Raw genomic sequence first — 25,458 nt, 5'->3', positions numbered from 1 at the left:
GCCATTTTCAGCACTCCTATTCTACATGAGGAAATAGACCTTGATTGGAAGTTGATGGAAGATGAAGAGTCAATATTCGGATCTGGATTGCCTTTGATTTATAACCTCTTTTCGAAATGACCAGATGTAAAACAGGTGCGGCCCAAGCAGGAGTTATTGGTTGTGTCTGCTTCAGGTGTTATTAAGGATATGGAGAGAATATGAACTGATCTCTTTTCAGTCTCAGATAATGAGCCTGTGTCGTAATGGTGCTTTGCTTGAAGCAGTGAAGTGCAGTGCAGGGCTTTCCTGCAAACAAGGAATCAAATCCATGGCAGACGATTGAAAACCTTCAGGACGCTTGTTATACAATTGATTGCTTTGACTCTGAAGCTGTGACTCAGAGATACACTTTGATCTGAAACATTACATTTGACATGCTGCATTTCTGTTTGCCACCTAGCAAAAAAAAATTATTTTCGATTTGATTCGTGTGCTTTGTAACTTAAATGCATCCTCCTCTTCTTTTCACACTTTCTTGTCTTCTTTTTGTTTTTTATTCCAACTATTTTGACTTTCATTAAAGAAATCAAGTTCAAGCATAACACTGCGACAGCTGAGTTTCTCTGTTTAGACAAATTACACTGTAATCGAAGAGTGTTTTTGTCCTAATTTTTCTTTCCTATATTTTGAAATTATTTGTCAGGGCAGCAGACAGCTGGCTCACATAATGATTACATTGTTAACAGCTTGTCTTGATCAGTGGAGTACAATACACTGGAAAATGCTCCACTTATTAAGGCAAATTTGTATGAAAAACTAGTATCTCCAAATGTTTTTAATTTTGGGGTTTTTTATTGTGATCTCCATATGTTCTGCACAGTTTTATCCTGTAAATATGAATGCTTAAAAGGTGCCCTGCTTCATTAGCAGTAATTTTTCAGTAGATTGTGCCAGCTTGTAGATTTAGCACTACTAATATTCTCCACCTTATGTTATTCAGATCAGAAACTCTAATTACACTGATGCAGACGGACACTGCTCTGTGTTAGGATTTCTGATAATGGATCAGTTTCACACTGATCACAGAGTCTTCTGTGCCAGCCCTCCTAGATTTAGTCTACAGTGCTTCCAATCTGTGCACTTAAAGCAAATATCTTTCTCCATCATGATTTAGACTGTAATTACTATAACCAGCTTTATGACTCGGTGTGTCAGCATCCTGTACATTAACCTTTAATACCATTAGACTTTTAGCGCAGACACCCTGCTACTTGCAGCTTTGCACGTTAAAAGCTTCCCTTTCTGCTCGTGGAGAGCAGAATCAAGTAAACATGTTTGCGACATTGAGCATCACATTTTGCAGGGCAATTTATGAGCAACTTTCTCTCTGATGTAACCTCACATGGTGTGAACATGTGATGGAGTAAATTTGTATCAAGTAGCTGTTTTTCTCAACTCTGCAATGTCTCTGTTTTTCCAACAGCAAGAAAAACTGGGTGATATCTGCTTCTCTCTGCGATATGTCCCCACTGCTGGCAAGCTGACCGTGGTCATCCTTGAGGCCAAAAACCTCAAGAAAATGGATGTTGGAGGCTTGTCAGGTGAGGAGAATTGAAAGGGTGTGCACATATGCCAACTGGTTTTTCCTCTGACAGGGCCTTTGTCTGTAATGACACACAAACTGCAGCACTCACTTCACCTCTCCTACAACATCGCAAGCTTTTCTTCCTCTTTTCAGCACACAGACAGATACCTGATTGTGAAAAAGATCTTTTGAATGTCTCTAAATATCCCTGATAAACTGCTTATATTGTAGCAAAAGAAACACAGTTAATGGCACCCATAATGATGCTGTCATCTTTCTATAGCTCACATAACTCACAGTGCAATGACAACAGAGTTGACTTGGATCCCACAAAGATATCAATGCTAGAAGCATGTGTAGCTAATCTTATAGCTATTGCCATGCGTTAGCTATAAATATAGAAATCAAATATTCATTACACGTCTTTGCATTGTGCCATTATATGATTTACTGATGGTTAAATCAGTCCTGTCTGACATTATGCATAACTCAGTATCATGGATTACATCAGCCAGCTAGCATTTCTACTGAGATTGATTTTGCTAGTGATAACATTAGCAAACAAGATATGATTAGCCAGCTAACTGTAATCAGTGATAACTTATAAGGTAGAGTAATGGCACTGACATGATTCAGTAGAGAAATCCAAAGAAAAATGCTAAAAATGGCTGTTATCTCACCCCTAAAGAGTAAGCAGCTGCAGCTGATTAGCTAATCATGTTGTGAAACTGTGCTAGCGTGCCGTAGGAGAATAACATTTTAGTAAAATCTTATTTTGAGTGTTTTATATTTGATTTGGCTTGTGAGTCTACTGTAGTGGCTTTAAATGACCCAGGGATCACCGATATTAAAGTTATGGCTCCATCATTTAGACAGGATCTTTAAAGAACGATCCAGATTCGATCCAGTGTGTGAGACTTGCGTCCAGAAGGACTTATTCTGGCAATGCTAACATTAGCTGATAAACTCATATGAAAACGACCAATTTAGTTTCTACATTAGCCCGAAGAGGGTTGGATTTGATGCCACAAATTAAGCAATCGCTCCATGAATTTAATATCCTTGTAATGCTAATGTTCTGCAATATTAACAGTTCCTCTAACATCTTATGGATTATCTCTCAAAATTCAGTCCAAGTGTTTCACATATTGTCAGTGTTACTCATCATGCTGTTAGAGGCAACTGAGGGAGTCATGGATGGTCTCAGTTTTCAAGTTATGCTACAATCTCTTCAGACATTTGCAATGAAAAATGACTGCCATTGTTGTAAAATTGATCGCTATGACTCAGAGATGCACTTTGATCTGACACATTGTATTTGACATGCTGCAGCTCTGTTTACTACGTAGTAAAAGGCATGACTTGATTTGCACACTTGCTCCTTTGGTTTTGAATGTTTTTATTAATATATTACCAATATTCATGTGTAACCCTGCAACTGTAGGTTCGCAAAATATGTTTAAAAAAAAAGTTGTCTAATACGCATTGAAGAACACATACAGTAATACAGTACTGAGTGTAACACGCTCATAAAGACAGTGCCTTTCCTCTTAATGAATGCATGGAATAAAAGAGTATGTATGAAAAAAATTCCACGGCTTGAAAGAATGAAACATTGTCCTGCTGTGGTATAGCTCCAACTCTACAGGATTAAGATCAATAGTTGACATTTATCACAATACAGTCAAGTCTGAATAGAGGATCTGATGTCATGGTAACTGAATGAGAGGGATGGAAGTCCTCCACCCACAGCTGACTGGAACATAAACAAACGGCACAAAAACAGACAGACTTGTTTTGTGTCTCTTTCAGCCAGAGAGGACAGATGTTTCATCTAGGGACTAAAAAAACATGACTGATCTTTAATAGAGTCCCATGACACTGAAATCCACTGTGCGTTTGGACATAAAGACCAATATTAAAGTTTTAATGTCTTTCTCACTATGAAGTGGAACAACACAATCTCATTTTGTAAAACTATATATTTCCTTTGGGGGCAATTTAGCAATGTGGGCAGAGTTGCATAGCAGAGGCATCTGCTTTCACATTTCAGCTCTGAAACCAGACATGCCATGCTGCAAATGGTAAAGATGAGACTTTAAAGTGCAGGAGAAGAGCTGCACAATAAAGTCATGGACAGGTTTTATTAATCAGTTAACTTGATGTAACATGCCATAAATGTGACCATCCTTTGCCTTTAAAATAATACCAGTTTTTCAAGATAGCTGGCAGGAAGTTTGAATGATTGCTGAACGATCTAGAAGAACTTACCACAGTTTAGAAGTTTAGAAACATCCACACTGGAATCAATTTGCTAGTTACACATCACTTTGCAGCTGACGGTTGGTCCATAGCAGATTGTCTGTTGCTCGGGTAATCCTCAAATGTGTTTACTATCCAGTCTTACGTCAGTCGACGATATTCTTCCCTTTTGTCTAGAGACTCTTCAATTGCTTGTCTCGGAGCTTTGAAAAGTTCAACTCCCGTCCACTTTGTGTCACCAGTGGTTATTTCGCCTGTCATCACTTGAAGTCGTTGAATGTCATTGACTCTGTGTGGTTTCTGGCTGCCAGGTTGCTGCGAATCCTGTGTGGATGTTGATTTAATCTTTGGCTACTTTTTACTAAGACCATCAGAACTCCATGTTATTCCAAAGATAATTCTTCATGACTCTCACTGGGTTTGATTGAGTGTTTTAGAAAGAAGATGTCTTGACTAAAACCTGTATTGTGTGATGGATAAACATAGATTGTGCCTAAACCACATGCAGTAGTGTACTTTCACTGATGTATGGGTATCAGTGTGCAAAAATGAATAAATAAAATGAGAGGCTTTGCAATTTTGGGGTTCCTTTTAAAAATATTATTAGTAAGTTCTTATTTTTCGGGGTGCAGTTAAGTATTATTTGTAACATATTATGATCAGGGTACACTTCTCAATTAGACGTAAATCTGAAACTACTGTTAATTAATTATTTTTACAGTAACTGGGATTCAACACACACTCACTGGCATTACTGGTCTTTTTTCTATGAACTACAGACTTGAATGAAATAGGGGACTCTGCATAAACATGGTTTTATTTGGTTTAAGTGCTATAGTTTTATTGACCCCCTTAAATTAAAGCCTAAAGTCTGCACCACAACATCACATCATAATTGTTTGATTTAATATCAACTTTGGCAGTGAACAGAAAAAGAATGGTGTCCAAATACTTGTGTACCTGACTGTACTCCCAACCCGAGATGGCTTTTTTCACTGTGCGATCACTTACAGATAAAAATTGACATTTGTGAGGAAAACATGCTCGAAACTATGAAATGCAGTGTGTTCTGTAATATGATCAAAGCTCAGTAAAAGCATGAATAATTTAAAAAGATTGATGGTTGATGTAGATAGAACAATATCAAAGTCCCATTTAGAGCTTTGTTGAGCAAAGATAGGCTTCATCAGAATTCAGCACATTCCCACAGCATCACCAGCTTCACCATCTACAGTCATCAGACTATAATTTAAGCTATTTATAACTGATATGGTGCAGTCTGACATTATTAGACCCATTTGTGTTATGCAACCTAGTGTTTTTATGACATACATGACAACTTAACTAATATCCACCAATATAAGGAGCATTTTAATAATGACAGAAGGTTTTCATGGATCCATTCCCCCGATGCAGTAAACAAACACAGTTTCATTATTCTGGACCTGGCGCTATCTATTTTTTTGATCATATCAGTCCTCATACAGACACCATAAAATAAGAAATCACACAATAAGCTGAATCTTTCCCTCCTGCTTTTCCTCTGACTTTCTTCAGTGGCTTCTTTTTACATTTTTAAATAGCTGCTCCGACTCTTTCAGCTGCCATCACCAGCACCCGGGTCCACTTGCTTTCTGTTTGTCTATCCAGTCTATCCATATAACCCCAAACAACCTGCGGTACAGTAAGAGTGTGCACATTAATGGCGCCGAGCTCCCTTTCATCTGTCAGACCAGTGCGAGCAGCCATTTGGCTGGTAAAAAACAAAAAACAAAACACCCCCGCTGCAATTTTGTGATATTGGCATTAGCACTCACCTGTGCCCATTTGCATCGTGGGATTGTCAACATTTTGAGCCATCAGCCACACGGACCAGCCAGTATTAGAATGGTGTGAAATCTTTCCAATTTGAAGGCCAGGTTTCCTCTTACAGTGAAGGGAAATGCCAGGAAAGCCAGACAGTTTGACACCACATACCATATGTCATGTTTAATTGGAGCATGTTTCATCTGTGTGCACTCATCTGTGGGTTTCAGGGTGAATTATTAGCATACTGTAATGGCACAGTGCATGTTTGTAATTACATACAACCAGAATATACTCTAAATTGCAGTTTGGGCTTTGTTTTTTTGTTTGTAGTGTCTGCTTTTCTGCTCCCAGAATGGACTTAAATGTGCAGCAGATGGATGAAATAATAGGCAGGTCTCTAATAACAATAATTAGCCTCCATCCACAGAGTGGCTCAGCCAGAACTTAAGGAGGAGGACAAGTAATTGATGGCCTGGGATCAGCCTTCTTTTCTATTGTCATCCTGTTTACCATGCCTAATTATGGCTCACAGAGGAAGATGTGGGAATTATCATTAACCAATGTATAATCAGAAATAATTCTTTTGATTTGCTCCTCATGAAGCATGCCCCAAATCTACCGCCGTGCTGCGTTTCTTAGAAAAACAAACTTTTGAAGTAATAGTTTTAAAAGTGCGCTCGACTTCTGGCGCCTCTCAGAATTGCTCCTGCTTAACATGCAGCGAGGCACCATGTTCTTTAGCTGTCGTCTCAAAATAATCCTCGTCACAGACAGGTTACTCCTCTTTCCACTTTAACCGACCCCACAATGTATGGTTACAATAGATCCGTTACGTTTAGTTGCAGGCAGTCAGGATTTAAACAACTCTGAAACTTGTGATGCATTTTAAAGTTTTGAAAGCTTCTAACTGAATCACCAACATCTCTTTCGATTTCCTGCACATATCATTTTATTTTGTGAAAATTACTCTGTTTAAATCTTAAAATACAGCTTTTTACATTACTGTAGTGTCTCCAAGGGAAATGAAAGGTGAGTCAGACTCGGAGGTGGGAACACAAAGGCTAAGTGTTTGGAAGCAACTCAGTATAAGTACCGGCGGGCTTATAGAAGTAGTGGCAGTTAAAATGTTTCGTCCTCTCTCTTTGTATCTTCAAAGACATCCCAGGCGGCTGTGAGGTGGCATATAACCAGGTAATGGCCAGCAATGGGGGAGGTTATCAAAGCACACAGGCACCATGTCAGCGGTAATGAAGCCGCACTGCCCCAACCTGGTGCTCCAGCGCACTATCAAGCCTCTCGGGTTGGAGAGGTTTATTTGTTTTGCTCCTCTGGCTGGTCAGACTAAGGTTCCCGTCATCTCAGCAAGGTAGTGGGCATGAGGGATCATTAGGATGATGTACGAGGCCTGAGAGAAGAAGGCAATTTGAAAGGGATTAGAGAAGGCAGAATTTATTATGTTTTGTGTCTATAGATGTAAGAAATAATAGCTAGAAAAGTTACAGTGTATTTCCAAGCTTTTACATTATGAATTTTGCCATTTCCAAATTAAAAAAAGGAAAAGTAAGAAGTAAATCGGACAGTGATTTGGCATTAAAGGCATTAAAAAGGCTTAATATAAATGCAGGTCTAATATCTAATTCACTTTTATCTGTATTTTGTTACTTAAAGAACCATTTCCTGACTGCTGAGCGGCTTCGGTCTTACAACAGCCCCAAAGTAGACCAGTTATACACTTTGAATGATGACCCCCTTATTTGCATTAAGCGGATAAATAATATTTAAAAATACAAAAAAAAGTTGTGCGGAAAAGTAAAGATTGGGATAATGAAAAGGGAAAAAGTCTTGAACTTCCCCCTCATGTCTTTATATTTTTTATCCAGTAAGTCAGAGTTTCGTGTAAATTTTCAAAGTAGTCTCAAGCAACAGATCTGCAGGCTTTCTGAAGTTTTTTGGGGGGCGCTGGTTGCTTTTTTGCTCATTGTCAGTCCAGTGTTTGTACCTGACCATTTTCAGTCACTTAAAATTGACCTATGAAGCATTCAACCATAAAAAGATAAAAACTTGGCATATCTGCTGTTTGTCCTTAAAGAATATGGGAAAGTAGAGGACAACAGAAGAAATGGCAATCCAAAATAACTATCTACACCAGATGAGCAGTACCTGAAAATCATCTCCTTAAGAAACAGAAAAAAATCCAGCAAAGACCTGACACAGGATCCCTTCAGTTTATCCATCTACTGTTCACTGAAGTCTCATCAGAAATGGTCTCAGTGGAAGGGTGGCTGTCAAGAAGCCATTCTTAAGGAAGGGAAGCAGGGAGAAAAGGCCAAGGCATGCCAAATTACCGTATTTCCCGGACTACAAAGCGCACCTGAATATTAGCCGCACAAGCTAAAATCAGGGGAAAATCCTGTTTTGTACATATATTAGCCGCACCTGACTAAAAGCCGCAAGTGTTTCAATGTTGACTTATCATATGTAAGAGAATATGCACAAAGGGAATTGTCAGCAAAGAGATGGCTGTTTGGAGACACACCCCTTTTATTAATATTTTGAAAAACAAGTCACGGGTACATATTTGCATAACTTTTTAGGTATATGCACAAGTAGCGGTAATTACAAGTACCAAACATGTACTGTGCTTCATAAATAAGTAACAAATGTAGTACATAACAATAACCTACAGCACACCAGAAAAATAGATTCGGACTACCTTTTAGGCTCAGGTGCAGTGACACGGCTTTAACAAGAAGAAAAGTCAGTCATTCACCACCATCTTCCTGCGCACTAAAACCACCAAAGTCCTCCTCTCCAGTGTCGGATACGAACAGGCTCAGGATGGCTACGTCATCCACTCTCAGCTTCTTTCCTTCGTTGTCACTTTCAAAACCAAACAAATCCTCGTTGTCAGTGTCAGAGTCGAACACCCTCAGAATGAGTCCAGCCCTTCGAAATCCGTTGGTGATCATGGATGTTTTCACACTTTTCCACGCTGTCAGATTCCACCAGTGGAGTTGAGCATAACTTGCTTTTTGCAAGTTTATCGCCACTGATCATCCACGCCCCCCTGCTGAATTCGTAGCGCTACTTTGAAGTTTGTTTTTCGCGCTACTTGTACGGCACTATGTTGCCTGGCAGATGGACATGTGACCAACATACCACTCTTGAACCCCGATACTGTGTATCTGATCACATGCCCTTCTGCCAGGCAACTTAGTGCCGTACAACAGTGGAACAAACAAAACAAACCGTCTTACGATATCAGAAAAATCATGGACAATCCATAGAAAAGCCGCACCTGACTAAAAGCCGCATGGTTCAAAGCTTGTGCAAAAAGTAGCGGCTTATAGCCCGACAATTACGGTATACAAGAACTAGAACAGTTATGGATTGGCTTCACCAAAACTTACACTTTAACATTATAGAAGCAGCGTGGGTCTTTGATAGAGACTGGTCCTACACAATAAATGTCTACTGCAGTTTTTCCACAGCACCATAAATCAAAAACTAAAAATAAGTAAATTAATAAACAGAATTAAATAGAAAATGAAATGTGAAGTAAATAAATAAAAATAATAAATCCAAAGGTCAACAAATGAAACAGCAGGTAAATAATCATTTGTTACATTGTATGCTATAATTAAAGCCTACCTTTTTATTGTAATTCTAATGCATTCAATTGCAGTTATTATATTTTTTTGGCACTTTTGAGCCTCCATAGGGAGTAGAATACAAAATCAACATCGTAAAAAGACTTCCATCAGATTTCATGGAGGTGGTTTTACGTGGGCCTGCGCCCCAGAGAGCAGTTTCACTGTAAACACTTGTGTATGCGTGAAACGTGTGTGATTCACCACTGAGCTGAGTGTGTAAAACTAAACCGACAGTCACCCCTGGGTGCACCCACCATGGAAAATCCAAAATGATGGGAGGAAAGCTAAGATGACAGCCAGGCTATATTTAACCCTGCTTGTATTGGTGTTCATTTGGCACAACTCTGCCAGAACCCTTAGCAGCCAAACCCAAAGATAAAGGAAACATCTGAGCGAATTGTGCGTTTTATATCTCTGCAGGTTTGATGACTAGAATATTCAAAATGAGTCACAGATGGTAATTATTCACAGCTTGAAATCCTATGTGTAAGTAACCACTTTTAAAATAAGACCTCTTTAGTAGCGCTACTTAACTCTAAAGCTGATGTGACTCAGAGCTCCCTGCCTATCCATAAACCTGCATCTCGCCTCCTGTGGGAAATGTACGGACGGCTGATAGCGCATCGCCTCATAAAACTGTGGCCGACATCCAGGACTCCAATGAGTAACCCCTAAGGGTAGCAAAGACGAGCCACTGTGCTGTACACACATGTGAGTAACCGCTCTTGCATCACAAGCACTGCCATTCATCCATAAAATGGGAGAGATTACATCCGTCCGGGAGGAGGTGGTAAAATGGGCTTGATAGGAGGTACGACGAGCCTCCCAAAACTCAATAATGCCAAACTCTCATCTGCTGGCTGGAGAGATAAGTGCACCTAGATTGCAGAGGCACCACAGGTGTTTTCTTTTTTGAGAAAGGGTTATCTTGCATAATCCCATTCAGCTGTTGTGTGGTGTCTTTTCAGCCACAGTTACCAATATAAGAGTTACACGCAGCCACTGTAGTACCATTATTTTAATATACACAGCTGTATGCAATATTAGATAGTATTATTGACTGTTCGCTAACAGTCAATAAGAATAGTATGAGCCATAAAGCAGGTTGTGCTACATAAGAAGAACTCTAGGCATAAAACAGTAGTTAATGTCACAGTGATCAAATGGAGCCGTCATTATATGAAATAGCATCGTCAATCTTTCTCTGACAAAAACAATAGGTTTTTGTTTTTTCTTATAACGCTTATCTACCAAGACTTTCTGTTTCCTGCAATATAAGAACGATGATCAGCTTTGGAAGAAAGTGGCTTTTGGCTCGGGTAGCTAAGCACAGTGTATATAGCAATCAAGTCTATATATATAAGACCCATTTTAGAAGGTTATTATGAGTGAGCTGGAAAGATCGAAAAGTCAACTAGAGATGGATTTTGAACTCTGGAATCTGACATCTCACTTATATTCATTCTACACGGTCTATGCCATTACTAAGCTTTTATCTTTGACCTTCTTTGGACCTGTGAACTTAATAACAGAGGAGTCTGTGTACTGAAGCTGAGTTGGGGTAAGAAAAGGGAGAAAAAGGAACTTCCACAGAAAATCTAAAGGGATCAAAATGGCAGTTCTGCCAAGTTACTTGTAGCAACCTGAAGCTTTGTTGTGTTAGTTCTGTTAGTGAAGCTCTGATTTCATTCATAAGAATATTCAAAGGGACATATACTGTTGTTTGAGATATATGGAGGCTGTGTATCCTCTTTATGAGATACGTTGGAAGCAGTATTTATTTCCTGCGCACAGCCCTCCCTCGCTGTTTTTCTCATCCCGGCACTCCAGCTCTTCTCAGCAGGGGAGTAATAATGGACACCCACTCCATTAGAAGCCTGTTACCATTTCACTCATGTCTCTGCCATCTATTTATTCTGCTGCTTTTCTCCCTCTCACTCTGTTTGCGCTGTTTTCTCTCTATATTCATGTCAGCTGCCATGGACAGTCAGATCCTCATCCCCCTAAATTGGATAAAAGATTAAGAGAGCTAAGCGTGTTCAGTTCGTGCTACTGTGAAAAATCATAAAGTTTTAACTTTTTTTTTTTCTTTTAATTTTTGCTTTTTTTAGGGCTGCTCTCTCATGAGAAATCCTAAAGCATTATAAAGACTTTGTGCATATGGGACCCAGAGATGAATCCAGATTATCAGATCAAGTGGTGTTTCAACAACTAATTATAGGCTCCAGTTCAGGCTCTTACTACTTATTCATGCCAATGCACAGCTCTAGGGTTCAGTAGCTGGAGGATGATGTTGTTATCCTCAAGCAAAAGCCTGCCTCATTTGCATCTCAGAGATTATCGTGCTTATTTGTTTTTCATGTGTTTTTCAAGGAGCCTGTTGTCTTAAGTGATAAATGACTCTAAGTGGTCTTTTTTTTTCCCCCTCCTCGTGCGCCGAGATCGGAGAACATTTAACGTCATTAAGCCGCCTTCCCATGTGTAACCACAATTTTCAACAATCTGCTCTACATTTTTCACGTCACGAACAGTAGCAGTAAGTTAACACACAAATCTAACCTTTTCACTGTAATTCGTCTGTAGCTGCAAGAAAAAGTTTGAGATTTGTTGACGTTTTGCATAAATGTTTAAAACATCATGAGAATTTCACTAAAATCCTAAAGCATGAAATCCATTCAGTTAAAAAAACAAATGAAAGTAAAGGAATAGTTATTGATTTCTTAAGGAAAATGATAAAAACTATCTCTGTAAAGGAAAAAATATAAAAATCTTTGATTTCAGTATCTCATGTGACCCCTCCCCCATCTGCTGCACTAACATCAACTTGGCATTCTAGGCGATACAGCTCAAGATATTAATTTAGGTGAGCTTAGTGGCATAATCGTGTAACTTCAGGAGTGAATTTGTGATTAACACAAACTGTGAAAGGTTTACCTGACATTTCCATGTTAATTAATGCTGCATTGCCAAAGTGCTCCTAGCAGGTTGTTTTCAGGATACCCAACAGAAAAATTGTCTCACAGTGTGTGTAAGCAACATATTAATTTAATGATAAGAACTACAGATGTAATTAGATGCGGCCTATGAACTTATACATTTATGGATTGTTTTACCAGTTTTCCAGTTGGTGTTGTACAGCCTCCAATGAGCAACTGATTGACACAGCGCTCTTAGAGGATAGCAACTGGTCAGTTTACAAAGTAGACCCAGTCTGAAGAACAATAAAATGTACATTTAACTTCAAGTTGTATTCAATAAGATTTGAAACATGAGACTGAGAGCATTTACAAAGGTCAGGGAGAAAAGCAGAAGATTTCAGTGAGTTTCTTCACCAGCGTTTAGTAGACACCCCTCAGCAAAACTTATTAGTTTCAAAAGGCTGTAAAAAAAAAAAAAAGAGGCTTTGGAGATGAAAGTCGGAGTACTTTCAGAGTTTATTCCTTCAAAAAAGAATAAACCCAAATGTTTGCTTGCAGCGACTGCTTTTGAAAAAGTTTATACCAGCTTTTTTTTTTATTCCCGTAGCGCTAAGCCTGCCTTCTTAATAACAACAACAAAAAAATCACCTCACAGGTTCCTTGGAAACAACTGGGTGTCAAATTTCACAAGGTTTCCATTACAGAAGATGCCAGCCACTTTTTATTGGTGTCATGAGCTTGTTTTAAGGCTTTCTTAAAACCTATTTGTGGAGCGGTGGGAATGAGGATCAGCACCTCCAAATCTGAGGCCATGGTCTTCAGCCGGAAAAGGGTGGAGTGCCCACTCCGGGTCAGGGACGAGTTCCTGCCCCAAGTGGAGGAGTTTAAGTATCTCAGGGTTTTGTTCGCGAGTGACGGGAGAAGGGAGCGGGAGATCGCCAGACGGATTGGTGCAGCAGCCACAGCGATGCGGACGCTGTACCGCTCTGTTGTGGTGAAGAGAGAGCTAAGTGTAAAAGCAAAGCTCTCAATTTACCGGTCAATCTACATCCCTACCCTAACCTATGGTCACGAGCTGTGGGTAGTGACCGAAAGAACGAGATTGCGGATACAAGCGGCGGAAATTCGAGAGGGGCTCAGAGTAGAGCCGCTGCTCCTCCACATCGAAAGGAGCCAGTTGAGGTGGTTCGGGCATCTGACAAGGATGCCTCCTGGGTGAGGTGTTCTGGGCATGTCCCACCGGGAGGAGGCCCCGCGGCAGACCCAGGACACGCTGGAGAGATTATATCTCTCGGCTGGCCTGGGAACGCCTTCGTGTTCCCCCGGACAATCTGGTGGAGGTGGCTGGGGAGAGGGAGGTCTGGGCTTCTCTGCTTGGGCTGCTGCCCCCGCGACCCGGCCCCGGATAAGCGGAAGAAAATGGATGGATGGATGGAGATTTAAGTAAACCCATACAGCCCCAATTATATATTTAAATGGCTTTGTTGGTAAATGCCGTAATTACAAAAATCTGGCTGGTCACTGCATACAGCGTGATGTAATATAGCATTATTTCTAACAGTAAGTGCAGAATGTTTTTGGGTACCTTCAACAGCTGACTTGCTGACTTGCTGCTATCAGAGTATTACTGAACAGATTGTTGCCCTAAGAGGTGTAAATGACTGCATTTCTCTATGTTTCTATTTTTTTCTGAACTTACCTAGGCTAACCTGTACAGAAAGATTAAATACTAACCATATTTGAACCATATTATATAACCATTGAAACCATATTCCATTACAATGGAAGTGATTGCAGTCTTTGGCTGCTCGTAGTTTGGGCTCATGAAGCTCTTTAATGTTGAATTCAGGAGCCTCATTCTGTCCTTTTAATCTGTCAGTTAAACCAAAAAACCCTGATACTTATCTGACAATTCAAAAGGCTTCCTGCCATCGTGTCAGTTGCAGCACATGCCCAAAGAAAGATACAAACTCTCCTCTTTTCCAGTTTGGTCTTAATAGCTATGTGGAGAACATAAACAAATTAGGACAAGTGGCATCACATCATAAATGAAAGCGGTGGGTGGTTTGATATTTTCAGACACACACTCCACCTGATTGCCAGATGAGGACGGGCAAAGCAGACCATTTGGGTGCCACTTGAGGTGGCATTTGGACAGATGACAATGGGGCTCTTGAAAGGGGAAGGTTAACTGAGTGATATAAACACATTGGACTCTGATGGTGAACTATATCAGTATTTTTGTATTCTGAATGGATCAAATGACTAGATTTATTTTAAAGGGATGTCTCATAATAACAAGCACACAAACAATGATCACCCTGAGCTCTGCAGGGCATTTTGCTGGCTTTTAACTTTTTTGTTGTTTTTAAGGCCTCCGGCTACAGTGTACACAAACAGCCTATGGGCTCATGGTGTCCTGGATGTCACAAAGATTAAAGCTTTAATTCAATTCAATTCAATTCAATTTTATTTATATAGTGCCAAATCACAACAAAGGTCACCTCAAGGCGCTTTATATTGTACAGTAGATACAGAGAAAAGCCCAACAATCATATGACCCCCTATGAGCAAGCACTTTGGCGACAGTGGGAAGGAAAAACTCCCTTTTAACAGGAAGAAACCTCCTGCAGAACCAGGCTCAGGGAGGGGCGGGGCCATCTGCTGCGACCGGTTGGGGTGGGAGAAGGAAAACAAGATAAAGACATGCTGTGGAAGAGAGACAGAGATTAAGAACAGATATGATTCAATGCAGAGAGGTCTATTAACATATAGTGAATGAGAAAGGTGACTGGAAAGGAAAAACTCAATGCATCATGGGAATCCCCGGCAGCCTACGTCTATTGCAGCATAACTAAGGGAGGATTCAAGGTCACCTGGTCCAGCCCTAACTATATGCTTTAGCAAAAAGGAAAGTTTTAAGCCTAATCTTAAAAGTAGAGATAGTGTCTGTCTCCCGAATCCTTTACAAAAGAATCACTCTTGGTCTGACGAAGATTCAGTGTGGACATTAAGTCTACAATAAAAAAATGTTTCATAGCTGCCAATAAGACCATTTATTAAGAATTTTCCCTATGCTAACATGTCTACATTAGATTTACCATAGCTCATTAGCTAGCTACAAGATAGCAGATCATTATGGGCCAACTAGCTCAACTTTATCAGTGCTCCAAATGTCATTGTTTACTTTTTAGTTTCCTGTTTATGATTCCAAAGTTATACAATGCTGTATGTGGTTTTTTTTTCTATAAATAAGTCAGAACAGCATGCATAGTTAGATATAAACAATCAAACCTTTGATGATCGCCAACTTTGCTAAAGTTTGCTGAGGTTGTTAACAGCTGGGAGAATAGCTACACTGATTGTTTTATTGAAGCTGAGATAAATTGGATTCCTTTTCACTGTCAGTGGCGCCTCAGCATGTGTTCATTCTTGTGAACCGAAGGAGCATTTGGACCTGGAAATCATGAATAAAATCAGATGTAACAAGAAGATAGAATGGGCTAAACATTATGTAAGAGTTCTCTAAGTTTGCGAAATCCAGTCCAGCTCACTGGACCCAAACTCAAAAGCTGTGCTGTTTAGAAGCAATTCGTTTATTTCACAATTTAAGCACAAAAAATAGGACATTTTTCAGTGTTAAATATTGATGAAATTTGCATTAAAATGTGCATTTCGAACATCAGTAAATCAGTTTGTGCATGTGATTTAGTTCCCACCACCTGAGTTCCCATCTCTCACATGTAGTCTTGTCACTGAGAGCACTTTTTTTTCTTACGCTAAAACCCAGTTTCTGCTGGTACAATGCATTTGTGAATCTGGCCCATGGAGTCAACAGGTGGCTATAAAGCAAGAATCCATGTAGCCACTGCAAGCTGCTTTGCAACCCACTTCTGTTTCAGATTTAATCAATGTCAAGTCTGTTGACATCGTTGCCTTCTCCCTTCTATGTTGTTCTCTAAAACTTGGACTTTTTGTGCACATGGAAGGATGGGGAAGTCCCAGAACTGAGTCGCATTGCCAAATATAAATTGCTGCAGAAGAAATAACAATGTTCTTTGACTGAAGCGATCATGACTGGATTCTAATCTTGAGAACAATTTGTAACATAACTTTTTCTTTTTTTTAGATCCATATGTGAAAATCCACCTGATGCAAAATGGTAAGAGGCTGAAGAAGAAGAAGACGACAATCAAGAAGAACACCCTCAACCCTTACTATAACGAGTCCTTTAGCTTTGAAGTCCCATTTGAACAAATCCAGGTACATTTTTCATCTGTTTGCAAAACATTCGCAAAACTCTGAAATCATGCTTTCTACGGGGCAGAGTGCTATATCATTGGGTACAACTGAACTATAAAAACCAGCAAACATTTGGTTGCATATAAGCCATTGTTAAGTGGGAGCTCATTTACCAAATGATCAGTTTAGAGGCTTTTCATCATAACAGAATAATGAGAGGCGCTTCACTTAAAATCAGCTGAGTTTTGCAATTTGACAAGCCAATTGCTCTATGGATGTGATTGTCTGCACTTTGTTCTTGCCCGTAGCATGGATCTTGGTGCTGTTTGTAGCATATAGCACAATGATTAGCATTCATCAGCATCATTATTTACATTTAACCGAGTATGCTGCAATAATTAGAGCAATAGAAAAATAGATGCTGTAGCTGTGATTCGAGAAGAAAAAGAAGCACAGATGCTTTTCCAGGACATTATGGGAAAAAAAAAGGATAAAGGATAAATAACCTCTGCCAGAAAGGGATAGCAACAAACAAGATTATCTCTTCAGGCAATACAGTAATTAAGTCAAATTGATTAAGGCTGACACATTTCAAAAATCACAGGTTTGGTACAGCGTGCCTCAGATTTAATTTAAACACCGCTGATCCCAATCAACCCCATCCAAACATGGCCTTATTTAGTGCTGCTGATGCCAGTATGTTGGCTAAATTTACATTTCTCATCTCATCAACAAGAACCAGGTTGATTATTAAATAATTGGTCAAACGCAAACATTGTCATTGATTAGATTTATTGAGCAGTAAAAGCAACAAGAGAATTAAACGCACTTAAAAGACTTAATTCGATCGTAGAAAAACAGTTAAAGTCCAGCTATCTAAGAGCTAAATGCTAAACTAATGATCTGTTTAAAGAAGCCTGGCATCACTGACAGCTCTTTAGGCCTCTGGCTGTATTGCATCTGATTTTAAATGAAGACACTCAGAACTGAGAAGACTCTTAATTAGACACGTTCTGTTTCCACCAGTACAGTTTAATTTGCTAATCAAGTTCTCAAGCACAATTCTTAAATTACACAGACATATAGAAGTCTGCAAATTAAGGAGTTTTATCAGCAGAGGCAAAGTGTTGGCTCCGCTTTGACGCCAACCTGACCCAGGGACTTTCTAAGTAAATAATCGATAGATTTTAATTGTCTCAGAGATTGCGTGGGAATTACAAGCAGTGCTTTAATTGGACTATCTTGTAACAAAAACAGAAGGTTAGTTATTGACTCGTGTTATTTCGCAGCGTCCTTAGCCCACACGCAATTAGCTGTCCAGACACCATTTGAGATGTACACATGCTCTCCTTATGAGCCCATTTGACATCAAACTCTAGCTTGTTTGCAAATTAAGTGCAGTTTTTTTAACCTTTCTATATTTGACTTGAGCATAGAACTGCACAAATAGGGGAAAAAACAGTCACTTATGTGTTTGTGTTAAACTGGAAAAGAAAAAACGTATAAAAATATATTTCAAATTCTGGCTTCTGAACAGCTGGAGATGGTAAAGTGAATTAAAAGACAAATAAATGTTATAAATGTTCATGACATTATTTTTTTTCTTGTATTCAATCTTCCTATTTCATTCCATGAAAGCTATTAAGCTTGTTTCGAAAACTGCTGAGCTGTTGTTTAAATGGTTGTCACTAATATGATTATTATTGGCAAATCAGTCACAGCAAGAAAAAACAGTACTTGCTGGTCAGTGATGAATAACACGAAGGTCTGCTAATTTTCCTTTAAAGAAAGCCGTGTTTTAATGACCAATTTAAAGCTGAAGTGTCCCTTTAAAAACCCACTAACCCCAACTGGCCATCTGGGAGCCTTATTCAGTATTTCATTACATGGCGTATTAGACATGCTCTTTTAGAACAGCGGCTCAGAGCTCATGCAGGTGGCGGTAGTTCCATCTCAGTCTGCCAGTGGATCGAAACTTAATCAGGACGCTTTGTGCACTAATTCATATTCTCTGCAAGAGATTGACGCCCGGGTCACTCCTCTTTGCAGCGTCCCTTTGAATAAACACACAGTGAAGCTGAGTCTCAGACCTCTGAGTAATCACACATTTTGCTGTGCTTGGCACTGAATATAAGCCAAGCTTGATCGGGAGTGTTTGTTACTGTTAATCAACACTAATGTCTCAAGGAGCACCTCATTCCCTGCATTACTATACCATTTAGAGAAATAATGAGGAACTGTTGGCGCTTAATACTCTAATACGTACATTAATCTACCCTACCACAAAGAACAAGAAACACCTACTGTATCAGAAGTCAAATATGTAAAGTACTGCTCAAAAACACAAAGCACAAGAGAAAACCTCACAGAGATGATCATATCAGTAAAGAAGCATCAAAATCTTTGTCCCTGATCATAACACATTATATGACATGTAATTGTCTTTCTTCAGATTGTATTTGGTGTTTTTGAAGTTTTGAAGTTGAAGCTAAAAGTTATTAGAAAATGAATGTGAATCAATTTTTGAAACAAATAAAAAGCACAGAATTAAAAACTGACCTTTAAATCGTGTTTGCCTAACAAGACTCGGGCCTTTCAATTCTAAGACAAAACCATAGACTGTATAAGAAAAATGGCAGCAGCACTCCACGACAACAGCTGTTGGTTTGTAAAGTTTGTACGATAGCAACTTTTCAGTAGCAAACAGCCATGTTCTAAAGCCCCACCTTCTTTTAATGACCTGTTGTTATCCTCTTTTATTAATCACTTAATCACTAAATTAGACTTAGACATAGCAACTGAGTCCAGAATGGAAATCATGCATAGAAGGCAGAATGATGAGAAGGTAAAACTGGAGGGTTGCTGGTCAGTGATAATGACTCATTAGCTTGTTTAACAAGGTATAGATCTAATGAATGTTAATTTTGGCTAACGAAAAAAGACATTAATTGAAGCAAACATTAGTAGATGGCGTTTACACTCTTTTTTTGTCTCATTCTTTCTTCCTCTCTTTCCCCCTCTGCAGAAAGTGCAAGTTGTTATAACTGTTCTGGACTATGACAAGATCGGCAAGAACGATGCTATCGGCAAGGTCTTTGTGGGCCTCAACAGCTCGGGGACGGAGCTGCGCCACTGGTCCGACATGCTGGCCAACCCCAGGAGACCCATCGCCCAGTGGCACGTGCTGAAGCCTGAGGAGGAGGTGGATGCTCAGCTGTCCGTCAAGAAATAGGCAGGGCTCTTTCAGTACCTGCCTTGTAGTACTCTTTAGCCAGTATGTGTAAATACCTCAGTGATATATGGGTCCATCCATGTAACTCCCTGTCCCACTTTACCCCCTCCCCCGCCCGTCGACCTCTCCCAGATTCATCACTCCTAAGTTCACACACAGTCCTAATTGTTGAAGTGTCCTGCAACATCTGTTCTCTGCTTTTTTCTATCAGGTTCTCGCTTTGATTCAGCAGTTTTTGATTCCATCTCCAAGCCCTTAACCGCCCAGACCAAATGCCCCCTTCTTTTAAGCAATATGATCTGTATAGATAGCGCATGACTGAAAGAATTTATTGTACCACAGTTGTATATATAAGTATGCAGACATAAATGATTTCTAGTTTATGTGTTTGTATGTTGTTACCCGTTTCCTAATCTGTGTATATCTTGATGTTTTTAATAAGATGTTCTATTTTAAATTATGTAAATGCAGATATAGAGGAAAGCCAATATTATATATCCCAGGATTTAAAAATTCTACCTTATTACCTTATTGCATTCCAGAAAAAAAAGAATTCCAACCTGCAAGATGCTAGTGGAAATATATTCACATTGTAAAGGACTTTAAGTTAAGCAAAGGATCATTACAGAAAAGACAAACGGATGAATATATCCACACAAAACTCCAAAATACAAGGCCATTAACTACTATGGTTCTGTAGGATAAATTATGCTGCTGGAAATTATACAAGCACATGATTTCTTATGACTTTTTGTACCTATTTCTCAATCCGAGGACCTACATGTTTTAGCTTGAGGCACACTTGTTACCACTTAGCATTTCATTTTTTCCTTGTTTGGCAGTTCCATCTGAAATAGGTCCTCAAGTTAAAGGTTAGTTTTCTTTTCCAACAATGGAAGTGATTGCCTCCAAGAAACACCCCTTTAGAAACAACCCCCATGTGGAAAAAAGCACCAAGCTGTAGCCATTGTGTCCTTAAACTCGTTTAACAATATTTTGTTAACTGCTTACTTTAAACAGCCTTGTCGTTGCTGGAGGTGTATCGCGTTTAGGCTGGGGTCCGGCATTTGTGAGGGAGTTTAAAAAAAAAAAAAGGGGGGGGGGGGTTGCACTCTGGGCTCTGGTTTTAAGAGGACTATTTTTTAGATTAATTCAGCGTCTTGACTATTTTTAGTAAAGTGCATGTTTTTTTTTACAATCTTTACTAAACGCTGGGATGGGAGGGAGGGGGGGGGATCTACTGACACCAGGGGAGGCTCTTCTGATAGGATCCCCTTGCCTTCAATCAGAGGAGAGGACAAAAAAAAAAGAAATCAAGAGTAATGTTTAAACTTTGTGTCAATGTGACATTGACAGAGGTGAAGCGAGTTTAGTCTAAACACTGCCATTTACGGGGAGGTGACTTTATGTAGAGACCCTCTCTTCATGCACACTCCCACTTGCTAGTGGTTGTAGCTTTGGTTTATTGGGAACAATGTCTTTGGCTGCAGTGGTGCCCTGAATCGCAGTCTTTGCTTTGCGTTGCCTTCTCACAGTGACAATAGAGCTAGCCATGTTTTACTGCCAATTTTAACTTTTATGTGGCTGCTATTTTGCACTGGATGTCTTTGAACTAGCTTGTTGACTTCTTTAGAAACCATTTTTGGATGATTGTTGGCCGGCTTTATTTCAGGACACCTACAGGAGGGGAGGGGCAGGGGGCGGAGCCAGAGAGCCTCCTGCTTGATTGGATTAATTAAATACAAAACAACAACAAAAAAAAACAGGAAAAAAGAAAGAAAGCAATGATGACAAATCACATTTCAGCCAACAGCAATGACATCAGTTTTGTTTTCTTGTTGGCACAGGACTACACCAGGGGAGCACGAAATAACCGTAAAAGTTAATGGTCTGCTTAGGCTATTAGTTCATTATGTCCTTTACTACGGGTCCAATTAGGAAAGGAGTAAGTTGTAATCCATGAAAACCATGAAGTCTCTTATCTTGGAGGAACCTCTTGCATATACTCGATGCTAGCTTCAGGAGGACTTTCTAAATGTTTTCAATGTTATTGTGTAGTTGATAGCACTATTATGAAAAAGCTACTTGTCATTCCATAGGAGTCTTCTGAGGACTGCTTTGTGTATCACTGTGACTGCCTTGTGTGCTTAGAGATGTAGACTTATCAGTAGGTAGCGAATCCAGTCTGTTCTGTAGTGATGTCGTAGCGTTTAATGCCATTTTTTCCTTCTACACGCAAAGAGAGGACGAGAGAGAGAGCGCGTGGCGTCGCCTGACTTCACGCAGCCAAAAAAAAGAAAAGAAAAAAAGGAGGCTTTTGTCCGAGTGCGAGCGGGTTGCTTCACACAGCATTTTGTTGAGCACTGTGCAATACTTGTATGTTCATCCCATAGTGTTAACGTGGGTGGCGTTGCCCGAGAAAAGAGATTATAACCCTTCGAGGATGAATCGAGTCCAGAGAGATGTTTTCTCCTTTCCAGTGAAATGGTTAGGACACAGCACACTTAGATTCAGCTTATAGTTTGGAGCTTGACACCTGCTGACCTCTGTTTAGGGTTCCCTCCCTTTTCCGCAGGTTCATTTTCTCTTCTTGCACACAGTTCCAGCATCAGAAGTTTCAGGGAGTCTTCGTTAAATACCAAACAAGATTCTGCATTTAGATATCCCCTTAAAAATGCCGTGTATATATTTACATAATCGTGTCAAAGAAAATGTATATCTAGAATAAATATAAAGTGACCTGAATGATTATTCAGCTGCAAAATATCGTTCTTTTATCCAGATGCTATATCTCATCATCGTTAATCCATTTTCATTACAGTTATTTTATTTATGTATTTTTATTTTTATCTCCCCTGTTGATTCAAAACCCATTTTCTATTTGAGATGAAAACTCTGAATGTACAGTGAGGACCGTGTTGGTGTAGATTACTTTAATTAATTAGATGTACCTTGCACTTTTTGTTGTTTAAAAGAACATATTTTTAATATTTTTTCAGCTATTATGGATTCATTTCATAATCCTATGGGGTAAAAACAATCAAACAACCTCCCCTGTGATAGCATTCCAATATCACTGAGCATACTTTAATACAGCTGTATTCCCAATCCCTCTTCAGCTGGGGGAACTTTTATTTGACATGTTTTCCATATATAGGTCCATGAATTCCAGTACAGCTTCAGATATAAATAACAGAAAAATATATTAAAGTAAAAGGTGGACTCTTTGCAAAAATGGCCCAAGCAATTTGACATGAATACTAATGCAGAGAGGTTGCACCAAAGGAATGATCCAGTCAAAGCTGAGAGTAAATCAAACCGAATTATGTGAAAATATCACAAGTGCACGAACGTATCAGGGAATTCAGTAAATGGGCAGCATTGCAAAACCCATCGGATTGTGAGGCGTGTGGAGGAAACTACAAAGCAAAAGCCATTACCTGCGCTGCAGCGCAATGCTCCTGTTACTGCGATTCCCCACCAAAAAAAAGTGCGCACGCGTAATCACCACCCACACCCTAAATTCAAGCTCTCTTCTGTGTGACAAGGAACTGAAGAATCTCTCCAGTGACACCGACAAAAAGCCACACTGACCTTTCAAAAACAAAGCTGTGTAAAGTATTAGAATCTGATGCTGTAGAAAGATCCTAGTTGCCTTTGTGTATATCAACTGCCTGCTTGAGTATTTTGTGTGTGGAAATTTTCTCTGTAATCTTGTAGAACTGTTCGGGGTGTTTTTTCCTGCCATATCGCTCGCAGTGACGGCGAGCCTGCTGACGGTTATATTTGCTGTGTATACCTTCATTTTTTGATGAGGTGTTTTCCAGTTTTGTTTCACTTTGTGTAGTGATTCACTCTGTGGAGCTTTCTGACTGTTGTTATATAACTTCATATACACAAATGATCAATAAAAATGTTTTATTTCCTGTTGATACAGAAGCCTTTCATGTCGTGTTTTCGTTCGGGATGCACGCAGCGGAGCACAACTGTCACGACACTGTTGGTATTGATTGCCACGAGTGTGACTCACTGCTCATGCAAGAAACTGTGTTCACTTCAGAAAGAAAAGCGTCTGCATGCTTGACGTGCATGACAAATTCCTATTTTAATGATGGCACTTTGAATCAGACACAGCAGCCTGTTAAAAAAGGTCACTACTGCCATCTGAAGGACACGCAGGGGAACACCACTGTGTACCAGCACAGATGTAAAAAAAAAAAACCAAAAAGAAAAGATTCTTTCTTTCTTTCTTTCTTTCATTTTGCCTCGGGTACAGATCAATTTCTATTAGTGAATATTTACTTATGTGCAGCAGAGCCACATAATGGGGACAAGAGTTTGTCCTCCACTAAAATATGATGTCACATCGATGTGATGCTCGGATGGTAATGAATGCTGGGGAGCGGAGATTTATAGATCTCAGGCTGCTGCTACTGCTGCTGCTGTAAAATAAAGCTCATTTGGATGTTGAGAGTAAAACATGTCCCATGAAGTTTTTACTGTAGCACGGTGCTGTCATTTTAAATTGAAACTGCGAAACAGCCAGGTTCAGGTTAACCTGCCTTTTGCCATCATCTGGCAGATTATTGCAGCTTTTTATTGAAACCGTGTCACACTGAGTGAAATAGTCAAGCCCAAACACTCACTAGTTTTGGGGTTGTATTATTAGATTAAATATATTATTACCTTTAATTTTCCTCCCTGTGTGGAAAAGCAATTGCTCCCTAACCCTAAAAACTAGTTGCACCATCCTTGGCAGAAAGAACTGCAATCAAGTGTTTGTGATAACTGGCAATGAGTCTTTCAGATCACTGAGGAGGAATTTTGGTCCACTCTTCTCTGCAGAATTGTTTTAATTCAATCACAGAGGGTTTTCCAGCCTCTGAGACATTCAGAGGTCGACTTGCTGGTGTTTTTCAAATTGTTGTCCTGCTGCATAACCAAAGTGTGTTTCAACTTGAGAACACAAACTGATGGTCGGACATTCTCCTTCAGGATTTTCTGGTAGAGATCAAAATTCATGGTTTCATCAATTACAGCATCAAAGCAGCCCCAGACCATCACACTACCACCGCCATGTCTGACTGTTGCTGTGATGTTCTTCTGTGTTAGTTTTAGAGCAGATGTAACAGGACTCAGACCTTTCAAAAAGTTCCGTTTTCTCGTCAGTCCACAGAATATTTTTCCAAAACTCTCCCAGATCATCAAGATGTTTTTTTTTTTTTGGGCAACTATGAGATGAGCCTTTATGTACCTTTTGATCAGCAGTGGGTTTCATCTTGGAACTCTCCCATGGATGCCATTTTTTCTGTCTTATTGTTGAATCGTGGACTCTGACCTTAACTGAGACAAGTGAGGCCTGCAGTTCTGTAATGTTGTTCTGGGGTCTTTTGTGAGCTCTTGGAGTAATTTGGGGAAGGTTCACCACTGTTCTGAGTTTCGCTTTTTGTCAATAACAGCTCTCACCGTGATTCACTGGAGTCCCAAAACCTTAGAAATGTCTTTGTTTCTCAACTGTTTTTAGATTGTGACAGGATGTGTTTTGGTGTCATGTAGTCTGTTTCACTTTGTCACACAGGTTTTATTTAAGATATTTGTTGATTCAACAGGTCTGGCAGTAATCAGGCCTGAGTGTGGCTAGTGAAATTAAATTCAGTTTTCCAAAAGCTGTGGATAATCACTGTCTCTTCATGATTCAAGAAGAGGGGCAATTACTTTTTCACACAGGGCCAGGTAGGTTTAGAAGCTTTGTTTCCCTCAATAAATGAAATCAAA

At 39.6% G+C, this 25,458-nt stretch overlaps 1 protein-coding gene across 6 annotated transcripts in view; it reads left to right on the top strand.

Moving 5' to 3' along the window:
• Positions 1–23,622, top strand: part of syt1a (synaptotagmin Ia) — a 212,300-nt gene extending 188,678 nt beyond the window's left edge. For all 6 annotated transcript variants that reach the window (XM_085138838.1, XM_085138836.1, XM_085138833.1 and 3 more), the window contains 3 exons: positions 1,466–1,583; positions 16,339–16,472; positions 19,477–23,622. In XM_085138838.1, coding sequence (XP_084994964.1) covers positions 1,466–1,583; positions 16,339–16,472; positions 19,477–19,683 — 459 coding nt within the window. In that variant the 3' untranslated portion in view covers positions 19,684–23,622. The remainder of the gene's footprint in view (positions 1–1,465; positions 1,584–16,338; positions 16,473–19,476) is intronic.
• Positions 23,623–25,458: the final 1,836 nt, after the last annotated feature.

This window comes from Neolamprologus multifasciatus, chromosome 17 (genome assembly GCF_963576455.1).
Source record: "Neolamprologus multifasciatus chromosome 17, fNeoMul1.2, whole genome shotgun sequence".
NCBI lineage: Eukaryota > Metazoa > Chordata > Actinopteri > Cichliformes > Cichlidae > Neolamprologus > Neolamprologus multifasciatus.
This window is presented reverse-complemented; position numbering and strand designations above follow the sequence as displayed.